Source organism: Podospora pseudopauciseta, chromosome 4, assembly GCF_035222475.1.
Source record: "Podospora pseudopauciseta strain CBS 411.78 chromosome 4, whole genome shotgun sequence".
NCBI lineage: Eukaryota > Fungi > Ascomycota > Sordariomycetes > Sordariales > Podosporaceae > Podospora > Podospora pseudopauciseta.
Genome location: NC_085894.1, coordinates 276,786 through 298,980, shown reverse-complemented (window position 1 = coordinate 298,980; position 22,195 = coordinate 276,786). Strand labels below are relative to the sequence as shown.

The 22,195-nt window shown below is 53.1% G+C and overlaps 7 protein-coding genes and 1 non-coding gene across 8 annotated transcripts; 3 read left to right on the top strand and 5 right to left on the bottom strand.

The window, feature by feature from the left end:
* Positions 1–277: 277 nt before the first annotated feature.
* On the top strand, positions 278–5,263 carry QC763_400900 (uncharacterized protein). Its single transcript, XM_062911706.1, is given in 6 exon segments — positions 278–2,115; positions 2,167–2,345; positions 2,416–3,724; positions 3,795–4,058; positions 4,114–5,054; positions 5,065–5,263. 5 exon segments carry the CDS (start codon positions 1,636–1,638, stop codon positions 4,288–4,290), a joined length of 2,409 nt encoding a protein of 802 aa, XP_062765286.1. The 5' UTR covers positions 278–1,635; the 3' UTR covers positions 4,291–5,054; positions 5,065–5,263.
* Positions 5,264–6,624: 1,361 nt separating this feature from the next.
* QC763_0061180 (uncharacterized protein) lies at positions 6,625–8,377 on the bottom strand (the record flags this gene model as incomplete). Its single annotated transcript, XM_062905856.1, has 4 exons — positions 6,625–6,630; positions 6,663–7,070; positions 7,132–8,213; positions 8,269–8,377. 4 exons carry the CDS (start codon positions 8,375–8,377, stop codon positions 6,625–6,627), a joined length of 1,605 nt encoding a protein of 534 aa, XP_062765285.1.
* A 32-nt stretch (positions 8,378–8,409) lies between these two features.
* Positions 8,410–11,772, bottom strand: QC763_0061170 (uncharacterized protein; the record flags this gene model as incomplete). The annotated part of the gene is made up of 2 exons (XM_062905855.1): positions 10,383–11,772; positions 8,410–10,328 (listed from the first exon to the last, which is right to left on the bottom strand). The coding sequence occupies exons 1-2, from the start codon at positions 10,573–10,575 to the stop codon at positions 8,410–8,412; spliced, it is 2,112 nt and encodes a 703-aa protein (XP_062765284.1). The 5' UTR covers positions 10,576–11,772.
* Positions 11,773–12,031: 259 nt separating this feature from the next.
* Positions 12,032–12,495, top strand: QC763_0061160 (uncharacterized protein; the record flags this gene model as incomplete). Its single annotated transcript, XM_062905854.1, has 3 exons — positions 12,032–12,133; positions 12,237–12,310; positions 12,465–12,495. The coding sequence occupies 3 exons, from the start codon at positions 12,032–12,034 to the stop codon at positions 12,493–12,495; spliced, it is 207 nt and encodes a 68-aa protein (XP_062765283.1).
* A 240-nt stretch (positions 12,496–12,735) lies between these two features.
* On the top strand, positions 12,736–14,673 carry QC763_400880 (uncharacterized protein; the record flags this gene model as incomplete). The annotated part of the gene is made up of 2 exons (XM_062911705.1): positions 12,736–12,913; positions 12,970–14,673. The coding sequence occupies 2 exons, from the start codon at positions 12,736–12,738 to the stop codon at positions 14,658–14,660; spliced, it is 1,869 nt and encodes a 622-aa protein (XP_062765282.1). The 3' UTR covers positions 14,661–14,673.
* A 1,737-nt stretch (positions 14,674–16,410) lies between these two features.
* Positions 16,411–16,492, bottom strand: QC763_0061140. Its single transcript has one exon. It is a non-coding gene; the product is annotated as a tRNA-Ser (tRNA).
* Positions 16,493–16,661: 169 nt separating this feature from the next.
* On the bottom strand, positions 16,662–19,012 carry QC763_400870 (uncharacterized protein). The gene is made up of 3 exons (XM_062911704.1): positions 17,886–19,012; positions 17,204–17,827; positions 16,662–17,139 (listed from the first exon to the last, which is right to left on the bottom strand). The coding sequence occupies exons 1-3, from the start codon at positions 18,041–18,043 to the stop codon at positions 17,058–17,060; spliced, it is 864 nt and encodes a 287-aa protein (XP_062765281.1). The 5' UTR covers positions 18,044–19,012; the 3' UTR covers positions 16,662–17,057.
* Positions 19,013–20,193: 1,181 nt separating this feature from the next.
* QC763_400860 (uncharacterized protein) lies at positions 20,194–22,177 on the bottom strand (the record flags this gene model as incomplete). The annotated part of the gene is made up of 3 exons (XM_062911703.1): positions 20,194–21,646; positions 21,706–21,747; positions 21,801–22,177. 3 exons carry the CDS (start codon positions 22,175–22,177, stop codon positions 20,398–20,400), a joined length of 1,668 nt encoding a protein of 555 aa, XP_062765280.1. The 3' UTR covers positions 20,194–20,397.
* Positions 22,178–22,195: the final 18 nt, after the last annotated feature.

Here is a 22,195-nt window from a genome sequence, read left to right as displayed (position 1 = left end):
ACGGGATCGGGATCGACACGCCAGCTGCAACGGGCCGTCTCGATGATTTTCATCTGCATAACTGCATCCTTCAAGAATCGATTGTAATTTAGCGTGGATCTGGCGCCCGCTGAAGCTTAAATCAACGGGCCGTGGCCAAGGGGTCCACGGACTGTGGTGATGGCAGCGACAGCGAGGCCGCACAACCAAAGATGCCCAACAGTGATTGCTGCCAACCAGGACCTGACAAATCCCTGCCAAACGTGGCACCGATATTGCGTGCCGTGATCCCGCTGATGTCAGGAGGTTTTTTCGGCGCTGGCTGCCGACGAACTTCCAGCTCTTCCCCGTGTGATGCCATTGTCTCTGCTCGCTGCTGCCATTGTCAACGCTCCGGTTCACCAACCCTTTCGGAGGAGGGTAGCCAACGGCAGTTAGTTTACATTGAAGCTCATCCAGACTGGCCGTTGGCCGATGCGTTATAAGGCTGCCCAAAGCTGCATTTTCCAACTGCTCTGCTGGGTGCTGGGGCCAACCATGACCAACAACCTGGAAGAGAATTGGAATCTTGACGATTGATGACAGGTGAGAGAGGCTAATCGAGGGCCAAGGCCTCGTTACTGCAATAGCTGCCTGACCATGATGCATGAGTGCCTCATTCGCCCGAATGCCAAGGCAGCCGTGATGTCTGGTATCAAAAATACGCGGGCAGCCAGGCCAGGGCGTGCTAGAAACTGCGCAGTGCAGAGGCTTCGTCCCAGGAGAGTGTGACAGGACCATCCCCAATCACCTTGCTTGCTCTTGTGCTCTCCCCCCCCCCATTGCGCTCAAGCGACGCCGAAAATTCAAAATTCCCAACCCCCATCCCCCATCCTCCTCTCTTCCTCTCCGGCTGCCCTATCCCATACCGCACTGGTCCCTGCTCGCCGATTCCTCCAACATCTACCTTCCCCCGAGCCATGTCACTTTGATGGTCCCCGTGTCGCCGCGCCGACATATCCCATCCAGCCGCATTGGCCCAGCAGTCGCGGGTGAGCCACTGAGGACGACAATTGCCTTGCGCCGACCACCAGAACAGCACCGCCGCCGCCGAACCACTACTACCACCAGCGCGACTCCAACGACCCTGACCCCATAACTCAAACCAACCTCTTCTCCTTCAACCCCTTCCACAACCACAACCACCACCACCGCCGCCTCCAGCGCCCACCAGCTGCCAGAACCTCTTTGTGGCCCAGCCCCCTCCCCTCCCCGATCTCTGGCTAAGTCTGTTGTCGGTCACGGTCTGCTGCTCCATCGCGATCGTTGCGTTAAGGTCGCAGCACTTGTCCCCGACCGTGTCACGTCTGCAGTTCGTCTGCTTCCTCCGCTTCCGAAACACCTCCGAACTGGCTTCCACTCCCACGTCTTCAATCCCCGAGACGCCCACCGCCTGCCGGGTCTAAGCGCACCGCGTGCCACAGGTGGCGACCGAGACATTCAATTTGCATCTCGGATCAACCGCTTGCACCTTCACCTGCAGCAGCAGTCACCTACCTAGTCATATCCACCCGGCGATATCGCACCCTCATTTTCTTCACGTCACCACAAGCCACGCGAAAAACACGCTACCCGACCCGAGCAGACACCACGTCTGCTCTCCCTCCCGCCTGAACTATGAACAACATGGCAGGCATGGCAGGCATGGCAGGCATGGCAGGCATGGCAAGCATGGGCGGCCCGGTCAACGCTCCCATGGGCATGATGAACAATGGCGGCCTCGCGCCCCAAGTCGCCCAACGCCATGGCTCTGACCAACACAGGACTCTGCTCAACACATACATCTACGAGTACTTCATCCGCTCTGGCATGTGGGAATGCGCCCGTGCTGTCCTCAACGCCGACAGCGACATCAACGTCAAGAAGCAAAGTCCGGGGCATAGCAACGGTCTCGGCGACGACCCCATGGACACAGACTCGAAGGACCTCCTCGATAAGCGACCAGACGACCTGCCCGCGCCTAACGTGCCCGTGCATGTCAACGAGAGTTGCTTCTTGTTTGACTGGTTCTCTCTCTTCTGGACCATGTTCTCGCACCAAAAGACTCCCGGCCAACCCGGAGGACAAATTGTCAACCAATATGTTCAACATACTCAGGTACGGTGATATGTGGCTTCTGCCCAGGGCTTGGCTAACGCGATCATGTAGGCACAATCTCGCATGAAGCAAGAAGAACAGCGAAACCTGCTGCGCAACATGCGTCCCGATGCGTACAATCAGCAGCAGTACCAGAACCACATGATGCGCATGCAAAATGGCGCCGCCATGAACATGGGTGTGAAGCCGGGCAACAACCTCCAGAGGGCCGCCATGGCCAACAACCAAAAGTATGTTTTGCACCTCTCTTCCATCTTGACTTGCCACTGCGGGACAGCGTGCTAATCCAGAACCCGATAGCCCTCAAACGATGCAGATGCTCCAGCAGAACAAGGTCGCCGGCCAGATGCAACGCGACCCCTCCGACATGGAAGGCAACCGGGTAAGGCCTGGATCGCCAGCGTCGGCCGAGAATGCGCCATCCCCATCCAAGAGACCGCGCCTTGACGGCGGCGCCCCGTTTAATCCCCAAGTGGGCGTCATGATGCCGAACGGGAGACCGCAGGGCATGCCGGGTCAGCAGCAGGTAGGAAACGGCCCCGATTCAGCACGAGCACTACTGCTTCAGAATGGCATCAACCCAACGCAGCTGAATCCTGACCAGCTCCAGGCCTTCATCTCTGCCTCTCCACACGTACAAGCAAAGTCTCTTGCCACGTACTCGGCTAACCTCCAACAGCACCATGGCAACCAGATGCCCAACAAACCCATGGCAAACGCCGTCGGTCCACAAGGCCAGGGCTCCCCGATGGTACCCCAAGGTCCCGACGCCCCAACTCTGAACCAATACTACAATCCCAACGACATGGGCGCCGCCGGCATGAGGCCCGTCCAAGGCAACGGACAAGCGACGGGCGGTAGCAACCATGCGTTGCAGGACTATCAGATGCAGTTGATGCTGCTCGAGCAGCAGAATAAGAAGCGGCTGATGATGGCTCGCCAGGAGCAGGATCTTGGCACCAGCAACATGCCTCGCCCTGACGGACCCCCCGGCGGACCCCCAGGACCCAATGCCCAAGGCTTCCAGCAGGGCACTTCCCCGCCAGGAGGCCGAAGCGGTGCTTCCCCCAACCCCGAGCAGATGAAGCGCGCCCAGCAGATGAACAACGCTGCCAACATGGGCGGCTCTCCCCTTCCCGACGGAGCGGTCCAGTCCCGAAGCTCCCCGAACGCCATGAACTTTATGGATGGCAACAACATGGTTCCCAACGGAGGCCCGCAGTTTATGAACATGCAGATGAACGGTGCCGGCATGCGCCCTCCAAACTCGCACCCGAACCCGCAGTTCAACCCCCAACAGCAGCTGGCTCACCAGCAAATGATGGCGCAGCGCCAGGGGCAGGCCATGCAGGGTCCGGGAATGCAGTGGGCTCCAGGCGGGCCTAACGGACAACTCCCCGGCCAAGGACCTCCTCCTCAGATCCAAGGAACACCAACTCAGGCGCAGCGGACGATGGGCCCTCCATCGGCGCCTAATGCTGCTGCGAACGCTGCAAACTCTCGCAACGCCACATCGTCACCCCAAGTGAGCACCGCCGCCCCCCCTACCCCACAGGCTGCCAATAAGCCTGCGCCGAAGAAGAAGGAAACCAAGAATTCCAAGGCCAAGGTAGGCCGCTATTTCCTGGATTCCAGACTTGTGCCTCCCTTTGGCCCGACGTGATGCTAACAAACAAAAGACCGCACAGAAGAAGACGAACAATAACCTCAACAACACGGCGGCCACGCCTGCCGGCGACGAGAATGCGCAGGAGGCGCCAACACCAGCGACGCCCATCACCCCGTCGAACCCGGCCAACTTTGCAAAGAACCAGAACATCAACGCTGGTCCGGTGGTTCCCAACGGCCAGCCAGCTGTCCAACAGCCTCCTCCCCAAGCGCCACCAGTGGCCGCCCCTCAACATCAGGATCCCAACAATTTGTACATGGATACAGGCGCCATGGTAGGGGCCCCTATATCTTCCACACACCCCTCGGTCTGCTAACACGATTTGTCAGGAATACCCTCTTGGATTTGCCGACCCCACGCAGTCTAACGACGTTCTGACCGATTTCGACTTTGATTCATTCCTTCACGACGGCGCCAACGGCGATGACGGTGTGGGCAATTTTGACTTTGGCGGTACAGGTTTTGGTATGGACGACGGGACGAACACGATTGGCACGGCGGATTAGGATCTCGCTCTGCTCATTCAACACACACCATAAGGGCCCCGGAGTCCTGCGAAAGTCGTATGTACGAGCTGAGGTGCTTTATCCAGCCCTCTCAAGGCGAGTACTCTCAATCAGCCTTGGTTGTCTTGGTCAAGATCAGTGAGCCATTTGGGGTTCATGATTCCCATGGTCACCTTTCTTCTGGTCTATACTCTCTCGATATCGGCAGTTCTTCAAGGCTCTTTGTTTATTCGGTTTTATACATGCAGCAGCGATTTACAATCACGCTCTTACTCTGCAACTCTCAGCACACCATGGGTTCTTTCAGAGTCAACCGGTCATATTTTCTTTTTTCGGTAGTTGTTTCTCACCCCTTGTCGTTTTAAACATTGAGAAGGAAGTAACTGGTTTATTTGAGCTGGGATGCGTATGGGTGCGGGTCGGTGTCCTGGGTTGGCTTCGCATGCATGGGGTGTCGGTCCTCACTCTGCTTTTGTTTCTATTTCTCTGGTGTTTATTTTTCTTCTTTTTTTTTTCGACTGTCCCATCTTCAAACAAACGCACTTTTCCTTTCTTGTCTTTTTGCTGTGTTTGTTTATCTGACTTTTTGTATGGTGGTGGAATAAGCGTTGGACGGAAGACTGGGGTTGGTAGCGACGGGGGAGGCAATGGATCTAGGAGATCCTTTTAATACCACATACACTATTTTTGTGTTCTTGTTTTTCATTTTCGATTTTTCGATTTATATCTGTTGTTTTGTTTTGTTTCAGAACTTGAGATATCACACACACACACACACACACACACACACGGTTTTCACACATGCCCCTTTTTCTTTTAATCTCATTTTTGCAAAGTTTTTCGGTGTGTGTTGTTTGTATTGGTTGTTGCAAGTCGTTGTGTAAAAGTTGTTTTTATGTTTTGTTTTTTCTTTTTCCATCTCTAGCTGGTTGGAGGTGGAAACTTGGGGGAGGTAAGAGGAGATGAGACTGTGATGGGTTGAAGAAAGCAATGAAAGAGAGAGAAAGAAAGAAAAGATAACGGGTTATGGAATGAATTTATCACCTCTTTTTATTGTTATTACAAACTATGTGTTTTTTCATTGGGGTTAAATCGCTTTGAAATAGGGGGTACAAAAACAGATGCCGGTGCGACAAACGAAGTTATAATGGTGGGGTGTGGGTGGATTGGATGGATTTCAGGGGAGGGAAAGAAAAGGTGGGGAAATGGTCTTGAATTGTTAGTGGCAGGAGGGAAATGAGAAAGGCGGGCGGGTGGTAGAAAGGGTAGGGAGGGTGGTTGTCTGTGTATTTACTAGCTGTTTTTTATAGGCTTTTATATTCCCCCTCATCATTGAATTTTCGCACTGTTTCGCTCCATGTCTTCTGTTTGTGTGGACTCTGATTGACAGACAACCTTTGTCTTGTGTGGTGATACTTTATTCTAATTAGAAAACCATACAAGAAGATGGAGGTGGCAAAACGTAGACAAATGCCCATCAATAACAACACTTGCATCAGTAGAAAAGGACCTCCTTGTTCAAAGACCATTTACTTATTATTGCATCACACACACCCTCATCCAAACCCACTTGAACAACCTGCCACAAAACTCACTCCACCGTTTCCCCTCGCAACAGAATTTCAAAAGCTTTGTAGCTGTTTCTTTGCTCCAATGTGCTGCCTGTAAACAATGCTCGAGATTTATGCTCCATGACAGGGGCTGACAGCAGGAAGAACAATATGCCGCCTAGATGACCCAGAACAAATGAGACACGAAATACATGACGAAACAACAAACACCCATTGATCATCCGGAAATGTTGTTCCTTATCGTAAATTGTTCCAGATTTTCTCAGCACCCAACCCCTTACCAAAACGCCAGAGAGTAGGCCGCAAACAAGAAAGCATAAACAAATCATTACTTTACAAACGGAAAAGAAAACAGAGGAGAAATGAGACTGTTCAAATCGTCCTCGCAGGGGACGATACCTCTGGCTGCGAGCAGTATTCAGAAAAGGGGTCCAATTGAAGCGGTCTCGCTGCCGGTGTCTGGGCATGACCTCGGCCAGATACTGGCTTTGCTGCGCCCTCACTCGATGGAGGGCACTCATCAGCTTCCAGCACTGCTTCGATGCTGTCCGTTGATGGTTGAGGTTGATGCAGGCTCCAAATCTCCGGGTTAGCCTCCACCGCGGGCGTATTCATGATGGAGTGGATGGCGATGGCGCTGTCAGGAGGGGGAGTTTCTTTCTGGCCAACACCATCCTTTTCAAGTGGAAGAGGACAAGCCATTTGATGATCATCTTCGTTGACTGGCGGTACGCTCCAATCCTTGCTGGGGAAGAAGGAGTCATCAGCCCTCGGCACTGATGGAGACTCCATTGCTGTCACAGGAAGAGGAATGTAAGCTGCTTCGGGATTTTCTTCCTTAATATGTTCAATCTCAACGACTTCCTCTTCCGGCTGCAATTGCCTCTCCATAACAAGTGGTGGGACAGTCTCCTCGGGAAACCACCCGCCCATGGCAAAGTGTGTCTCTTGATAAACACCCTGCTTCCGTGTTGGTGCGTCGACAGCACCGATCAAGTAGGTGGAGAGTCGTTTCATATCAATGGGCTTAGGCATCCAGCCGTCAAAGCCCACATCCTTGTACCGCTGTTCGTCTCCACGCCGGAGCATGCCAGAGATGGCAAAGACAGGGACCCGGCCACAGGCTTGGACAACGCGAGATGGGGTCGGTCTGGCGTTTTCGAGGTCTCTTATCATCTTAACCGAAGCCCAACCGTCGACGACAGGCATCTGTTCACGAGTATCTGGTTAGAGAAGGCAAGCATGTGCGGAAGGATGCAACGGAACTCACGTTGAGATCCATCAGGACAAAATCAGTAGTAGCTTGATTCGCCGCAAACATGTTATAACACTCTTGGCCATCGCGACTGACAAGAACCTTGTGACCGAACTTGGTCAGGCGACGGTTGAGAATTTGGATATTGATAATGTTGTCATCGGCAATCAAGACGGTAAAGCAGAGTGTCGTCGGCGTCCGCGCCGTGTCCATGGGCGAAATGCTTGGTGTCGGCACAAGGATGGGTGGCGAGGCACCCATCTTGGATCCCAGGCCCGCACCTGACGATCCTGCCGGTGTGATGTCGTGTGTTTTGGGGGGAAGCGACCCCAAAACCGACGGGCGTCCAGGCATGGGCAATGCTGGGAGCGGGGATGCGTCCCTACGTGCAGCCAGAGAGTGTGCGCGCGATACCACGGTAAAGGGCGCCTCGATGATGAAAGTTGAGCCAAGTCCTTTGACTGACTTCACTCTCAGCTGCCCGTTCCGTTGTTTAACATAGCGGGCCACAAAGGCTAGCCCAACACCGACTCGAAGGACATTGTCCCTCGGCGCCAGCGACTGGCCCATGAGCTCGTCAAAGTCTTCGTCTGGAACCTGCTCAAATTCCTGAAACATGTCATCGAGAGCTCGTTCGCTGAGACCGGGGCCCGAGTCGCTGACCGAAATGTGCATCGTGCAGCTCTCCATTTTCTTGCTCGTTGTAGTCCACTCGACCAACACCCGCCCCCTGACTGTATGCTGAATGGCGTTGGCGACCAGTATGGAGACGGCCCGTTGGAGACTGGATGGGTCACCTCGCACGAATCGAACAGCTCCTGTGCAGGGCTTGAGAACAACCTCGATTCCCTTCTCCCTTGCCAGCCGCTCGAGAGGTTCCATGGCCTCCTCCAAGCAGACTCCCACATCAAAGAGGTTGGAGAGCTGCGGGATGGACCCAGTTGCGCTCCCTGTCAAATTCAGGAGGTCATCTATGACGTAGATGAGAGACTTGGATGCTGTGTAGGACGACGTGAGAGCTTGCTTGGTGCTCTCCTCCAGAGGCTTCTCGAGGGCCATCTCAAGGTAGTTGATCACGGCGTTCAGGGGTGTTCGCACTGTCGGTGTATGTCAGCGTTGGGATGGGATAATCTCTTCCCTTGAATCGCTTACCTTGGTGTGATGCATCATGAAGAAGCAGACGCTTCAACCTTGTCTCTTTAACAGCGGATTCCTTCTCACGCCAGACTCTGATAAAGCTGCCGTAAACAAGCTGGGCCATGGTGGCGAGGGTGGCTAGTTTCGGTCAGTCCGTTACTCGTCCCTTGGCACGATGGTGCGGTGCCTACCTTGCTCTGGTGTCCAGTTCTTGCTGGTTCCATCCACCACTTCGGTCCATTTTTGAAAGCTGTTGCGAGGTTCCAGCGTGCCAAACTTGCCTGCCAGGGATGGCTTCCCTGCCCAGTGAACCTCTCGAAGCTGACTTCGGCGATAAAACACCACACAGTCGTCCGTCGTCCCCGACAATGGGATGTACAAGACACCGGCAATTGCCTTGAAGCCGCTTGGATAGTGAAGATCCTGAAAATCATGGGCAAAGTTGCTCGAGACGAGTATTCTGCTCGATCTTCGGAAGAACAAATACTTGAGCAGTGTTACGGCCTCGGCATATGCTGCCAGTCGCCCAATTGTTCTAGCCTCACCCTCCACCACAAGGAAGCCACAGTCGGCTTCGAAGAGTTTGAGTAGCTCGTCCGACGATGCCGTGATGCATTCATTGGGGCTCTTTTGGTCTTGAAGTGTCTCAATGATGCATTGAGCTTTGAGCCTGTCGGCGTTGAGCAGCTTCTCCAAACAGATTGATGCTGAGACGCCCACAAAATATATCAATTCCCGCACCGTAAAAGGTACACGCGTTGCCGTGGGTCCATATGAGTGGCAAACGATCAGCCCCCATAGCTTGCCCTCCGACTCGAGCGACAGAGACATGGAAGATCGAACCTCCATATTTTCCAAATATTTGAGATGGACCGGCGACATTGCTCGGAGATACGCATGTGTGAGATTCAATGGGGTTTCGATGTCTTTCCGGTCTCTACCCACCAACCGGGCGGTAGTCTGTGTTCTGTCGAAAAGCACACGAACTTTGTTGACCATGTACAGGCGCCGTGCTTGAGGTGGGATATCCGTGTGTGGAAAGTGCAAACCACGGTAAATATCACGACTTGTGGCGGGATCCATGAGCTCAGCGACGACTGTGCCGTTGAAGTCTTGGTCAAACTCGTACACCATGACCCGGTTGAACCTTGAGAGTTCCTTAACCACGCCGACAATAGAATCCAGCAACTGAGGAACCGACTTTGCGGCCGAGAATTGTTTTTGAATCTTGGTTGCCACGTTGACGACCTCGACCGAGGATGCATTGGGGCCAAGACCGCCACACAGGGCGTCTGGACTGGAAATGACAGGTTGACTGCGAGTCTGCATGCTTGAGACAGTGGCAAGATCCATGTGGTCGCTTCCTAGAGTGTCGATGGGATTTGGCGGCACATCGGCCTGCCAGTAATGGGCCATGGGGTGCAATGCGTTGTCCTGCAACTCAAATTCGCAAATGTACAAGTCGACTTCGCCTCCAAGGTAGTGAACAGCGCACCAGCATGGAATAATAAGTCCTTCGGGATCGCTAAAGGAAAAGTCGAATACCACAGGTTCTTGCTCTTTCCTCGTGATCTCGTACGTTGTTCTCACACTTCTTAGCTGGGTATTAAACAGTGGTCGCTGGTATGTCGGTACCACCTTGTTGAAGCTGTCGAGGGCAAAGATCTCGGCAGGGTGAAAGTGGCAGACTTGAAAAGAGTTTTCGCTCACAATCCGGGGAATGTAGACTCCTTCTGCTCGCCGCTTCAGAGCCACGAGCATGCCATGCGATTGAATCGCTCCGGGGATGTGGATCAACTCATCTTCGCAACGGGTGACAACTCGTCGTGTGCCCTGAAAGACACCGTGTGACCCGTCGTTCATGACGGTGTACTCAAATCTGTCCGTCAACAAAGGATTCGACGATCTCAATGCCTCGTCAGGGCCATGTTCGATAACAGCTTCGGGTGTTATCAACGGTGCTTGAGGATCTGGCCCTGGGACAAGCCCATCGGGGGCCACCTGGGCTTCCACATCAATCACAGAATGGTCATCTTCTGCCTGAACAGGAACAACTGAGAGAGCAACTCCAGCAGCTGAGCACTTTGAGTCAGCATGACTGACGTCGCAGGGGTGGAAGGAACACATACTATCACTATGTCGCAGATATGGCGAGTTCTCAAGAATAGATAGGCGGATGGGAAAGACTCTTTCGACCAGCTCTGGCGAGGACATATGGGTTGATGGTCGAGGGTCTGAGAAGGGACCTTGGTAAGACTTGGTCTCTTGCGTGAGAAGAGCTGTTGATGATATTATAGAATTGTCCTTCCAGTCAAAAAGCATGGCTGGACGTGGCGCCAACCTCACTTGATGCCGGGAAGGGACTCAGGGGTGGCTTTGCGGCACGTGGGGATGGAGGCGGCGGAGACAACAACGCAGAAGGCGTCGTGATGATGGTGTAAAAATGGCGAGGTCGTTCTCGCGAAGATGGAAGGTGCTATCAGAGGAGGATGTCGAAGAGCGAAGAGGACATTGACTTGTGTCCTCGGATGAGATCGAGCGCCGCGGAGACACAAGAGAAATATGGAATAAAAGGCAAGCAGGGTAGGGGGTGCTCAGGGGGGAAAGGGGGAGGGGTGTGGTGAAAGGCAGTGCCACAAGCAGCGGCAGCCATGATTCTCATGGAACGCCGGAAACGTGGTGGTGAGGTGGTGGATGTGGCGAGCACCAACTCGTCCCAGCAAAAAGCAACAGCAACAACCCTGGAGATGCAGTAGATATTGCGCGCTGGCGATAACGGGATAGCGTGGAGTGACCGGGGATCGAGTGTCGTCGTCGGTAGACGGCCGGAAGGCACAACCTGAACGCCACAGTGCGAGGTCAGGGCAGCCATGATGTGACAAATGCTGGCCCAAAAGAGATGTTGTCGCAGACGCTGTCCGCTGGCCACAGCAGCTGTGTTGCTCCGGTGGCTGGCCGATCGCAGCAAGACAGGGTCCGTATCGTGTATGAGTCTGTGGGATGAACCCTGGGCTCTAGACCGCTCTGGATGACTTGTCTGGGGACCCGGCCAATGGTGGTGGGATGAGTTTGTTCTCCTGTTCACGACAGGTGCGACAGAGGACGAGGTGGTGGCAGGCCTATCACAGACCGTCCTCGAGACATCTCTGCTGAATCAGCGCTGGAACGACCCGACAGAAGACTCGAAGGCGAGTTTCTTTTTCTGGTGACAGATCAGACCATCACCCTGCACTCCGCAGAATCGAGCACCTCCACCTAGCGACGGTTTGTCTAGAAATGGAAGAGAAACGGGAGGGTAACAAAAAAGTGAGGTCGGGCTTTATGGAAGAAAAGTGTCCAGGAGAAGAAATCTTGCCCGGCTGTCAGGGTCGGGAAGGAGCCTGTTGCCATATTCATCTTAGTATCGCAGGGCGATTGGACAGGCAGATGCCAGCCCTGTCCTCCTTTGCTGCGCGCGACTTCGAGAAGGGGAAGGCACCATGTTCTGGTCACAGCTCAACAGGAAGGAACGTTGCCGACTCGCCGACAATTCGCCATGTCTCTTGCAGCCTGTATCACCTGATAGTCCCATTAAGTGGGCGCTTCTCTGTACTCCGTGTTTTATGCTTTGTCAAAGAGGCAACAGATTGTATAGTTTGGCTAGTATCTCTTTTTATATTGGAGGATTGTAGTGGTTCTGCACACATCCGGATCTTGACCAACGTTGACCCCGCAACATGGCTGACTGGATATAGATCATTCTGCGACACACATCGCGAAACGGTCACGCTGGCCAACGATGGCGCGGAGACAGGATCCAGATTGTGCTACACACCCTTTAGCCACCTCGCTCTCTCAATCTCACGCCCCGGGTCACTCTTTGTGGTCTCTGTGGTCTGTGGTCTGTGTGGCTGAGAAGCAATCGAATATTCTCCCGCACCTCAGTCCACCATCGCCGATCCTGGGCCCTGACAACTTCAAGTCTACGATCATATAACGAACAGGGGGAGACACACCACAAGCAGGTCTTTCAAGTTGTCTGGTTTGACTCGCCTGCCTGGCAATTGGTTGGGCTCTGGTATGTCCCCCTTTTCTTCGTTTCTTAAGGCCTGGCTTCTGCTGGCATTTGAACTGAGTTATAGGTAACAATCGATAGACGTCTGGCGCTTAGTCAGAACGTCACTTTCGCCGATATATAGCATCAAGAATGTTACCTCTTCCTGTATGCTCAGCAATGATATGCCTCCCGACCCTACCTGGTAGCTGCCCCATAGCCAATGAACGACCCTACCACATTTTGAGCACCCCGCTTGCTGCAGGACTATCGGAGCTCTTCAATGCAGTAAGCTGATTCTGGCCAATATGGTGTGTCGTATAAACGTCGCAATGCCTCAAGAAGTCGCAATCGTGGCGCGGTCCGACATCTATCTCTTAGCTTATTCTCAGCATTGCTCGTCCACTTCCTCACTTTTTTGCCATCCTCTTCGCCGTTGAAAAGACGAAATGGGGCTCGGGACGACTTCACCGTTGACTGTGTTGGGTTGTGCTCTAGCAGTTCACTCCGCAGCTGCTACAGGTTCACATCACTTTGCGACTGACAGCAGCACCTTCGACTATGTCGTTGTGGGCGGAGGGACATCGGGGCTAGTGGTTGCCAATCGGCTGACTGAAAATCGCCACAGTATGTCTGACGAGATGCAACAGATTTGTTTTATCATTAACACCACAGTTGTTCAGACACTGTCCTCGTGATTGAGCGAGGCTACTTTGACGACAAACCCGAGGCCATCATACCTTGGTATTCCACCGCCGTCGACACAAGCGTTCTACTCAACCCCCGGTCTGCACCAAATTCGAAGCTTTACAATGCTACACACAATGTGACTGTTGCAGCTGTTGTTGGAGGCGCAACAGTTGTCAACGGCATGGGATGTGACCGCGGAAGCAAGGCAGACTACGATGCTTGGGAGGAATTGGGCAACCCAGGCTGGGGGTGGAATGGGCTGCTGCCCTACTTCAAGAAGAGCACAACCTTCACTCCTCCCAACCCCGACGTGGTGGACCGGTGGAATATCACCTGGAATTCTGCCGCATATGGAAAAGGCCCTGTCCAGGTTCATATCTCCAACTTCCAGTACCCTGACATTGATACAATTTGGGAAGGATTCAGACAACAACCCGGAGTTACCTTTCCACCAGGGTCCTCTTCTGGATTTGGGCCAGGCGCATACTGGTCAGCAAATACGATTGATGCCCGTGGCATGACCCGATCGACTGCACGCAGTGCCTACTACGATCCTGTCAACAAGACTCGCTCAAATCTGCGTCTTGTCATCGGCCAGACGGCGACAGAGTTACTGTTCGACCGCGGAAAGCCTTTGAGAGCGAAGGGAGTGCGGGTCGTTTCCAGTTTTGACGCCAAGGTTCGCAACGTTTATGCACGGAAGGAGGTCATCCTGGCAGCAGGAGCTGTGATGACTCCTCATTTGTTGCAAGTCAGCGGCATCGGTCCCGCATCGGTGCTCAAGGCAGCTGGTATCAAGGTTGAAAAAGACCTGCCCTCTGTGGGGGCCAACTTTCAAGACCATGCAACAGTTGTGCTGTGGTTCAACCTCTCCACGCCATCGTTTCCCAACTCCGATAGCATATCGAACAACGCCACGTACAATGCGACTGTCTGGGAAGAATACCTCACCAACAGAACAGGGCCAATCGCAGCTGCCAACAGCAACAGCATCATCTACTATTCACTTGCACAGGTCCTGTCACCTTCGGCTGCGGCCTCCGTAGCCTCCCGGCTCTTAGCACAGGATGCAAGGCAGTACTTACCAGCCATTTACAGCACCAGTTCGGCTCTTCTTCGAGGTTTCAAAGCTCAGCGCGCCATTCTGGCGCAGCGATTCACGACCAACACATCATCATACACAGCCCAGCCTCTACGTGGCAACGGCCAGAGCCCGTCTCCGCTGCTGAAGCCTCTTTCCAGGGGTACCGTAACGCTCAACTTAACTCATCCAGAAAGTCTTCCAGTGGTACAATACAACACCTTCATAAACCCGATCGATGAAGAACTTGCCGTCGCGGTTGTTCGGCGCTCTCGCAGGTACTGGGCCAGCCCAGCTCTTCAGAAACTGGGCCCGACGGAAAGACAACCGGGCGCGGAGTACCAGACAGACACAGAGATCTCGGACTATCTCAAGGCAAATCGGTTAGCATTGTTTGCCAGTTTGGCCCACCCGTCTGGCACATGCGCCATGATGCCCGAAAAGCTGGGAGGGTGTGTTGGGTCTGACCTAAGGGTGTATGGCGTCGAGGGGCTGAGTGTGGTAGATGCTAGTGTCATTCCTCTGATTAGCGGCACCTCTCTGCAAGCAACGGTCTATGCGATTGCCGAGAAGGCGGCCGACATCATCAAGGCGAGAGGTTGAAGGAATCAAAAGGGGCAAAAAGGGGGTTCCACCTAGTGGAGCAGAAAGCAACTAAAAACATACAACAGCAGGGATTCCCCAGTGGTCACCCACCTGAGTACTAATCTGCCGATCAACTGTTTGACTAGGGGAGAGCGGACGGGATCCCGTATTTTCAGTTGTCTATGGTCGTATGTGATAACTTTGGTCAGATTTCTAGCTTATACGAGGACTTCACATTAACGGAAATGACTCGTGGCAAGTAATACATCCCCACGACACCTCCAGCTGTTACCTAAAGCCTCGACATAAGAGCCCGATCTCGATGTCGCCAAGCAACGGCAACGTGCATCGATCAGAGTGATGGTGTGGTTCGTTTCGGAATAGCCCAGCCCAGTCCGGTGTCACACACCTAAGTCTGCGGCGCGGAAAGTGAGACATACATGATCACACCTTGATTCACGCTGTTCTTTTTGCTTTCTTTTTGGTAACTTCCACCAGCGGGCCGCTTTCTGTCACGAGTATTGAAGAATATAGGGATTTTTCTGCGGGACTTTGAGACCGGTTCGATCTTTAGGTTGGAGGGTGAGACATGAACGGGGTGATTGAGAGTTTGAGATGTTGGCCGGTTTGAACTTTTGTCGGCGTGCTTTTTTTTTTTTTTTTTTTTTTTTTTTTTTTTGTGGGAAAGATTTAGGGAACGGGAAGAAGAGGGGAGTTGCAAGTCTCGTAGATGATGGCACCGGCTACATGAGGTGTTTGTGTAACTCTTCTCCCATCTCCGAGGCACACAATTTAAGGCTTTGTTGACAGGAGGCTTGACATCCGAACCTGGGGTGGGTTTGTTCTTTTCTTTGTTTAAAATTCTTCTCTTCATATGTGGCTTTCAAAAAGTCCTACCAAGGGGTGTGAACAACAATATTCTTCACCCTCGGTTGATCATTGTCATCCTCTATTAGCGTGCAAGATCTCAAGGCGATCTGTGGCTTGGAATAATACCAGCCCGGATCATCAACGAAATGATAGCATCTCGGAAAGAATTACCTGATTCCAAACATCTCCCGGTCTCCTGCCGAGACCCGAGTGCCGAAAATAAAACACAGAGAGATAGACCAGATAAAAGTGCAGATATGGTTATCAGATTCGCAGGGAAAATCGGATAAGCCGACAATCGGCACTGTGGAGTTTACTGTACCCCTTTCCGATATTCCAACATTCAATCCGGAAGATATAGGTACGATGCCTGTGGCCGGAACACCGACCTTGGTAAACATGGGCAAAACAAGACGGAGGTAGGGTGGTGCCCTTATCTGCTGTCATTGACGTTGAAATGATAGTCCCACACCTGGAGTTCGTCCTGCATCCTTGATGGCTCATCGGTTTCTCATGTTTTGCTTTCATTTGTCCCCAGGCCATGTCTGCAACCTCACACCCCGTCATCATGAGAGCGGCGGCACGGGAGATAGGTATGCACACCACTCCCAAAAGGTGAGGCAACACGTATTTACTACGCCTGCTTCGTGCGCCGTTGACTATTCTTCTTGCTGGGAACATGGCACATCCTTACTACGGTAGGTACCTTCTTACAAAGAAGATGCGGCGAAAACTTTGGCGGTGCGAACAACGGAGCATCACCGCCAGGCCTTTCACCACCATGATCCTTCTTCATACGTTACTCACATTTTGAGTGCAAAACAAAGACCCTACGCATTCGTTTGACCGATAGGAGGGGTAGTCATATTCACAAATTCTAGCCAGGTTAGCACACTAAGGCGTGGTGGCAGAGTGGTCTAATGCGCAAGACTAGAAATCTTGTTCCTTCGGGAGCGTCTGTTCGAATCAGGCCCACGTCGGATGTCTTTTGACATTTTTTGCAATCTCACTCTTCTTTGTCTCCACATTTGCACCACCACACAACACTCGATAGTGTCATTGGTGAGAGAATAAAGTTTTTTTTTTAATGCAGTTGATGGGAAATATGAAAACACATTATGTTTTCTTTGCGAATGTTGATCACCCAAGTTCGAATTGAAACTCGCATGCGTTTCGATCGGGGCCGAGCAACTTATTGAAGAAACTAAAGCTCCCAAACCGAGCATCATTATTAGAGAACAAAGGAGCACAAGGCCATGGAGGCTCAGCCAAGTCTTGAGGTATCATCCCTCAACAGATTTTACCGCTCGAATTCGCTGGGTAAAGACACTTTCCAACACTAAATCTAGCCTCAGGCAGAGGAACAAGCAATATGTACAACTCAAGAAGAGAAGCCTTTTGTCTGTGTATCCAACCTTCCATGGTATCATTCCTCCAAAAACGCCGTGCATCATTAACGAGAGTGACATCCATCGTCCATCCATATTCTGACACAAACTTTCTAGCCTTTTACCGGCAGAGAAAGAGCCCCTGTCCCAAACAAATCTACGACGAGTACACAGCGACGTACTCCACCTCCATCATACTGCCATAGCTGTCCGCAGTCAGCGCATTGGGCGCACCGGGCCTATTTCCACTTTGTCAACATCCATCCAGACTTCATCATCAGTCAAAACAAAAAAAAAACTCACCAGTCCCCTCCAACAGCCACATTCAAAATCAAAAACATCGGACTATGCGCCAGCGTCCCCCAGACCCCCTGATCCCCCACCTCCCCCCCCCTCAACGTATGGAACACCCTCCCATCCACCTCCCAAACAATCTCCTCATCCTCCCACCTGCCCCCCGCCCCAGCCCTCGCCCTATCAACCCTTATCCGATAAGTGTGCCACCCCGTCGGGCTGATCCCCATCGTCCCGTGCCTCCCCACCGGCTCGTTGCACGGGCCCCCCGGAACACTCCCGCAGTGCACAGTCCCATACGCCGTCGGCACGCCGTTGATCGTCTCCATAATGTCGAGCTCCCCGCACTGCGGCCAGGGCGTGCCCTGGTGGATCGACTTGCCCAGCATCCAAAACGCGGGCCAGATCCCCTGCTTCATGTGGACCGGGTGGTCGCCGAAGCGGATGCTGCCTTCAAAGGTGGTGACCTTCCCGGGGGAGGGGGTGAAGACTGCTTTTGTCTCGATGCGGGCAGAGGTCCAGCTGTTGGTTTGGCGGTTGAGGCGGGGAATGATTTGGACGGTGCCGCCGCCCGAGAGCTGGAGGTTGGTGTTGGAGGTGGTGTATTCTTGGACGTCGTTGTTGGTTTTGAGGCTGAGGTTGGGGGGTTAGTAACCATGGGAAAGAAAAGGGTACGGGGAAGAAAACAAACTTGGTGATGATGTTCCAGAGGTTGCTGTTGGGCATTTGACCCGGAGCACCGGCAAAGTCATCCGACCACAGTGTTTTGAGGCCGGGGTAGTTGGGGACTGCACCGGCCGAGGCGAGGGTGGAAAAGAGGGAGGCGAACGCGATGGTGTCGAAACGCATGATGACGGTGGGCCCCCGAAAAGAGGGTGATAAAAGATACTGGGTATAAGACGTACACAGCACACAAGACTGCTGTGGTGGTTGTGGCTCAGAAAAAAGAGTGAGTGTCAAGACACAGGTGCGGTACTGCTGTGGTCTTAGGGAAAGAGCGGACGAGAGGTATAAAAAAAAAACAAAAAAAAAAAAAAAAATGATGATAACTCGGGAAGGAGCTATATCAATAAATAAAAAAAAATGAATGGCCTGTGGTTTCTCGAAAACCGGGAAAAAGCGAAAGAAGGACAGTGATGATCAAAGACAAGAACCTCTGATATCAGCAACAGACGAAAAGAAAGGCGGGAGCTTCAAGCAACCAAGGCAGAGAACCTGACCAGGAAGTTGAAGAGCACGGGAAAATAGAGCAGATATAAATGCATCTATATTGCCCGCCACGTTTCCACCCTCCCATCTCCAGGCGCCATCGGCATGCATGGCTGTCGACCGGAGCTGTGGGTGCGGGCTGCGCACCCCTGACATGATCGCGTCCAAGTGGAGATGCAAAGGTCTGGATCAGTCGACATCCGAATCCATCGAGCTGCCAAACTGAGAGGGCAATGCTGATTGGAGCCTCACTGTGAACTTGGCAAAGGGCATGAAACAAGCAAAAAATGTTCCGTCATTCCAGTCCCCTCATCAGCCCCCCTCGGCAGATATCTCGCCAGTTTTGGTACGTGGCGTCCGGGTATAATCCGAGCTTTTATTCCAGCGTTCCAGGTAGAAAGGTCGGTAGTTTGCACAAACTGGCTGACCTGGACAAATGTAGAGCATTGCGTATCTCTCCGCGATATCTTAGCAGAGATCCCTGAGATATATATGCAGAAAACAGGGCTGATGAGATCAGACGGGCCGCATCGATGACCTCAATCGAGCCCAAGCTCTGGCTCTCGAAGCAGGATGACAAGACCATGATGAGCAGCAGCAGGATTGGCAGACCAGAAACATTCATGCAAGTCTTCTTTTGGGCTGCAAAAAGGGGAAGTGAGGCGCAGGTTGACATCAAAAAGGGGAAACAAAACGGCTGCCCCACCACACCTTTATGCGTCTTCCAAGGACAACCTTCCAGTACCTGCTGCAACCCAGGAACCCAGCAGGCTCAACATGAAACCGAACGACACGCTGGCAGGTTGCACGGGATGAACTGGGCTAACGTCTGCCATCCACTGAAGAGCCTCAAACATGTGGGGATGCAACTTCAATGAGCCCAGCTGGGCATGGCCATCTTGTGTTTGTTGAAGAGTTGTTCGCAATGTTGACCGGATTCCCAGCACCTGATCCTGAGGTTCGGCTGGGAAAACGAGCATGTTTGCAAGTTTTCAGGCTTAGAGAGGTCTGAAGGAGTTGGCAAGTCGTCCAGACCGGTTCCTGAAGGGTCGCGGGCCAAAAGCCGAAGATGTCTTGGCAGGGGCAACAAGGCAGATTTCAGAGCGCCTGCAACCATCAACGGAACCCCGGTCCAATGAGAGGGTTGAAACTTCTTTGACGTGTGAAGGCATCAAGAAAAGCATCTGCAAGCTTCAAACCAATATCAGCGACAGGTTCTCACGGTTCTGCAGTCAATTCTGCTATATCAGCCTGACTCCTGACTGCTCGGCTCGCTCGGGACTTGATGCATGCAGACTGACTGCCACGCATATGCATCGGTGCAACCACAACTGCCGACCGCGATCTCGACATCAACGAACCGACATGGCGAGAATGACTGACTCAAAAATGGTGAAAGCTTCAGGGAATGCTTCTCATTGCAGGGTGCGGGGCAGCTGAATGTTCAAAGTTCAGAGGTGGCTGGAGATGGAGTTGAAAGAAAGTCGCGAGGTTGGAGGTGAGGATATTTCGATTCCACACGCGTCGCGCAGTGTAGATGGGTGGATATTGTCGCAGATAGATGAATCTGTCGTCAGGAACAAGATGCCAGCCAGTACCGGAAGAAAACAACGAGTCCTGCATTGAGCTTGACTGGTTGATGCAACATGAAGTGCAATGGCAAATGTGCCCAGAAAGTTGGACGCGACCAGCGCTTTCAGGGCACAGCCCGCGCGTGGCGCCTTCTGCACCGTGCGCTGCGCAACAAGCAGGCTTGGCGATATTCTAGACTGAACTTATTCTGAAGGCTGGTGTCTCTTCAACTTCTCTCAAAATAGCAAAGTCTCTCAACCACGTGGTTGCTTAGCGTGTACTGTCTTGCCGATGAGACGGCGGTCAGCATGGTTGGACAATCTCTCGACATTTAACAAGACCAGCGAGGGGACTCGGGGCTTGAAGAGGAGCCTTTCAAGGCTTTCATGTATGGTTGAGCTAGGTACCTACGTACTGAAGCTTTACCCAGGAAACACCCCAACGTCAAACACCCCAACATCAACCTCACAAACCTTCTTGTCCTCAGGCAGAACCATCTCCTCCCCAAAATACCCCCTAAACACCTCGGCCGTGCAATCTGACCACTGCGCCATCGACGCATGCCCAAACGCATCCCGTTCCAACACCCGGCTCCCCTCAAAAACGCTTGACATGGCCACCGCCGACTTGACCGGCGTCACAGGATCATACCGATTCCCGACAAACAAAATCGGCTTCCTCGTCTTAATCACCCTTGGCCGTCCTTCCTCATCAAACCAGTGCTCCGTGTACTTCCCCCTCCCCTCATGAGGCCACTCGGCGCACTGGCTGGCGATCCCGGCTAGCAACCCGCCAAATATCTTTGTCGAGTTGAGCATGTGATTCGTGTCATCTATCAACTTCTGATCCGTGGGCCCAGTGGCGCGGATGACCTTGTCTGAGCAGGCTATTCCCATCAAGGCGTCATTGTCACCCATGCTGACGGCGTTGTAGAGCGTCGTGTGGAAGGCCACCACCCCGTCGAGGTTTTTGCCTTCGAGGAGGGAGCGGATGTAGACTGTGGCTAGGGGGACGATGCCAGTGGGGTATTTGATGATGACTATGAGGATTTCTTTGACGAATTTCCCGTTGATTACCTTGCCGGCCGCGGCGACAGGGTTGGATTGGTAGCGGTCGACCATGGCGAGGAGCGTGGCTTCTAGCTCGGGAGCGGTGGAGTTGATGTCGGCTAGGGCACAGCGGGAGGTGCCGATTTTGAGGCATTCGGATAGCACACCCCGGAAGGCGTCGTCGGAAGAGAGGAGCTGGTCGATGTCGATGCCGAAGTGGTGGTAGTGATTCTCTGCGTTGATTATTCCGTCGAGGATGAGGCGTTCCATTCTGTCTGGGAAGAGTGCGGCGACGGTGGCGCCGAGGAGGGAGCCGTAGGAGATGCCCCAGTAGTGGAGGAAACCGTCTTCTTCTTCGAAGGTGTGGAGGGAGTCGACTACAGCCATTAGATCGCGGGCTACCATTCCGGTGGTGAGAACGTTGGCGTTCTTTTGGAGGGCTGGGTCGAGGTTGTAGGCGGCGCAGCGTTGGGAGAGGGCGACGGCGTTGGCGTAGTTTTCGGCGAAGGCGTTGGGGGCGCTGGCGCCGGGGGTGAGGTCGAGGATGGGGAGGGAAGCGGTTGCTACGAGGCGCTCGGTCTGATTGGCATAGCATCTGAAGGTGATGGTGTCGGCCGTGCCGCTGTTACTCTGGTTAGGATGTGGGTTGATAGCAAAAAGTATGGGGAAGATGGTAAGTACCGTGGATCAAAGGCGACGAGGTCATATTCTCCCCCAGTCATGCTGTTGTCTTGTCAGCTTGCACATCTCTCACCATCAAGCGAAGCCAAACTTACTTGTGCAGAATAACGGCATTTTCTGCCAGGGTAGTTCTTGCCGGGTAGCCTGGCCCGCCAAAGTTGAAGAGCATGCTCTTCTTGTTTCCTGTGGCGCTAGGGGAGACGGCTTTGCTTCTCAGCAGAGACAACGTGAGGGTCTCATTGGAGGTTGGGTCGGTGTAATCGAGCGGTACAACCAGACTCCCGCAGTCGATTTGGTCTGCAAGAGGGTCACCTGAAACGTTGAAATTGCATGGTGCCCAGCTGATTTTTTTGACAGCGGTTGTGGTGTCGTTGCGAGGTTGGAATGAGAGAGGTTTCGCTGACGCTAGGGAAATTGACAAGACCACTGAACAGACTGTCAGCCCTCTCAAAGAGGGAGAACAGGATCTCATGATGGGCTTCTGACGCCG

Bases quoted from the DNA above. Each gene is read 5' to 3' on its own strand.
- QC763_400900 (XM_062911706.1), top strand. From the start codon at position 1,636: ATGAACAACATGGCAGGCATGGCAGGCATGGCAGGCATGGCAGGCATG. The intron at 2,346-2,415 runs GTATGTTTTGCA...AGAACCCGATAG, and splicing joins GCCATGGCCAACAACCAAAA to CCCTCAAACGATGCAGATGC. The intron at 4,059-4,113 runs GTAGGGGCCCCT...ACGATTTGTCAG, and splicing joins ACATGGATACAGGCGCCATG to GAATACCCTCTTGGATTTGC.
- QC763_400870 (XM_062911704.1), bottom strand. From the start codon at position 18,043: ATGCGTTTCGACACCATCGCGTTCGCCTCCCTCTTTTCCACCCTCGCC. The intron at 17,828-17,885 runs GTTTGTTTTCTT...CCCCAACCTCAG, and splicing joins CTCTGGAACATCATCACCAA to CCTCAAAACCAACAACGACG. The intron at 17,140-17,203 runs GTGAGTTTTTTT...AAGTGGAAATAG, and splicing joins GTGGCTGTTGGAGGGGACTG to GCCCGGTGCGCCCAATGCGC.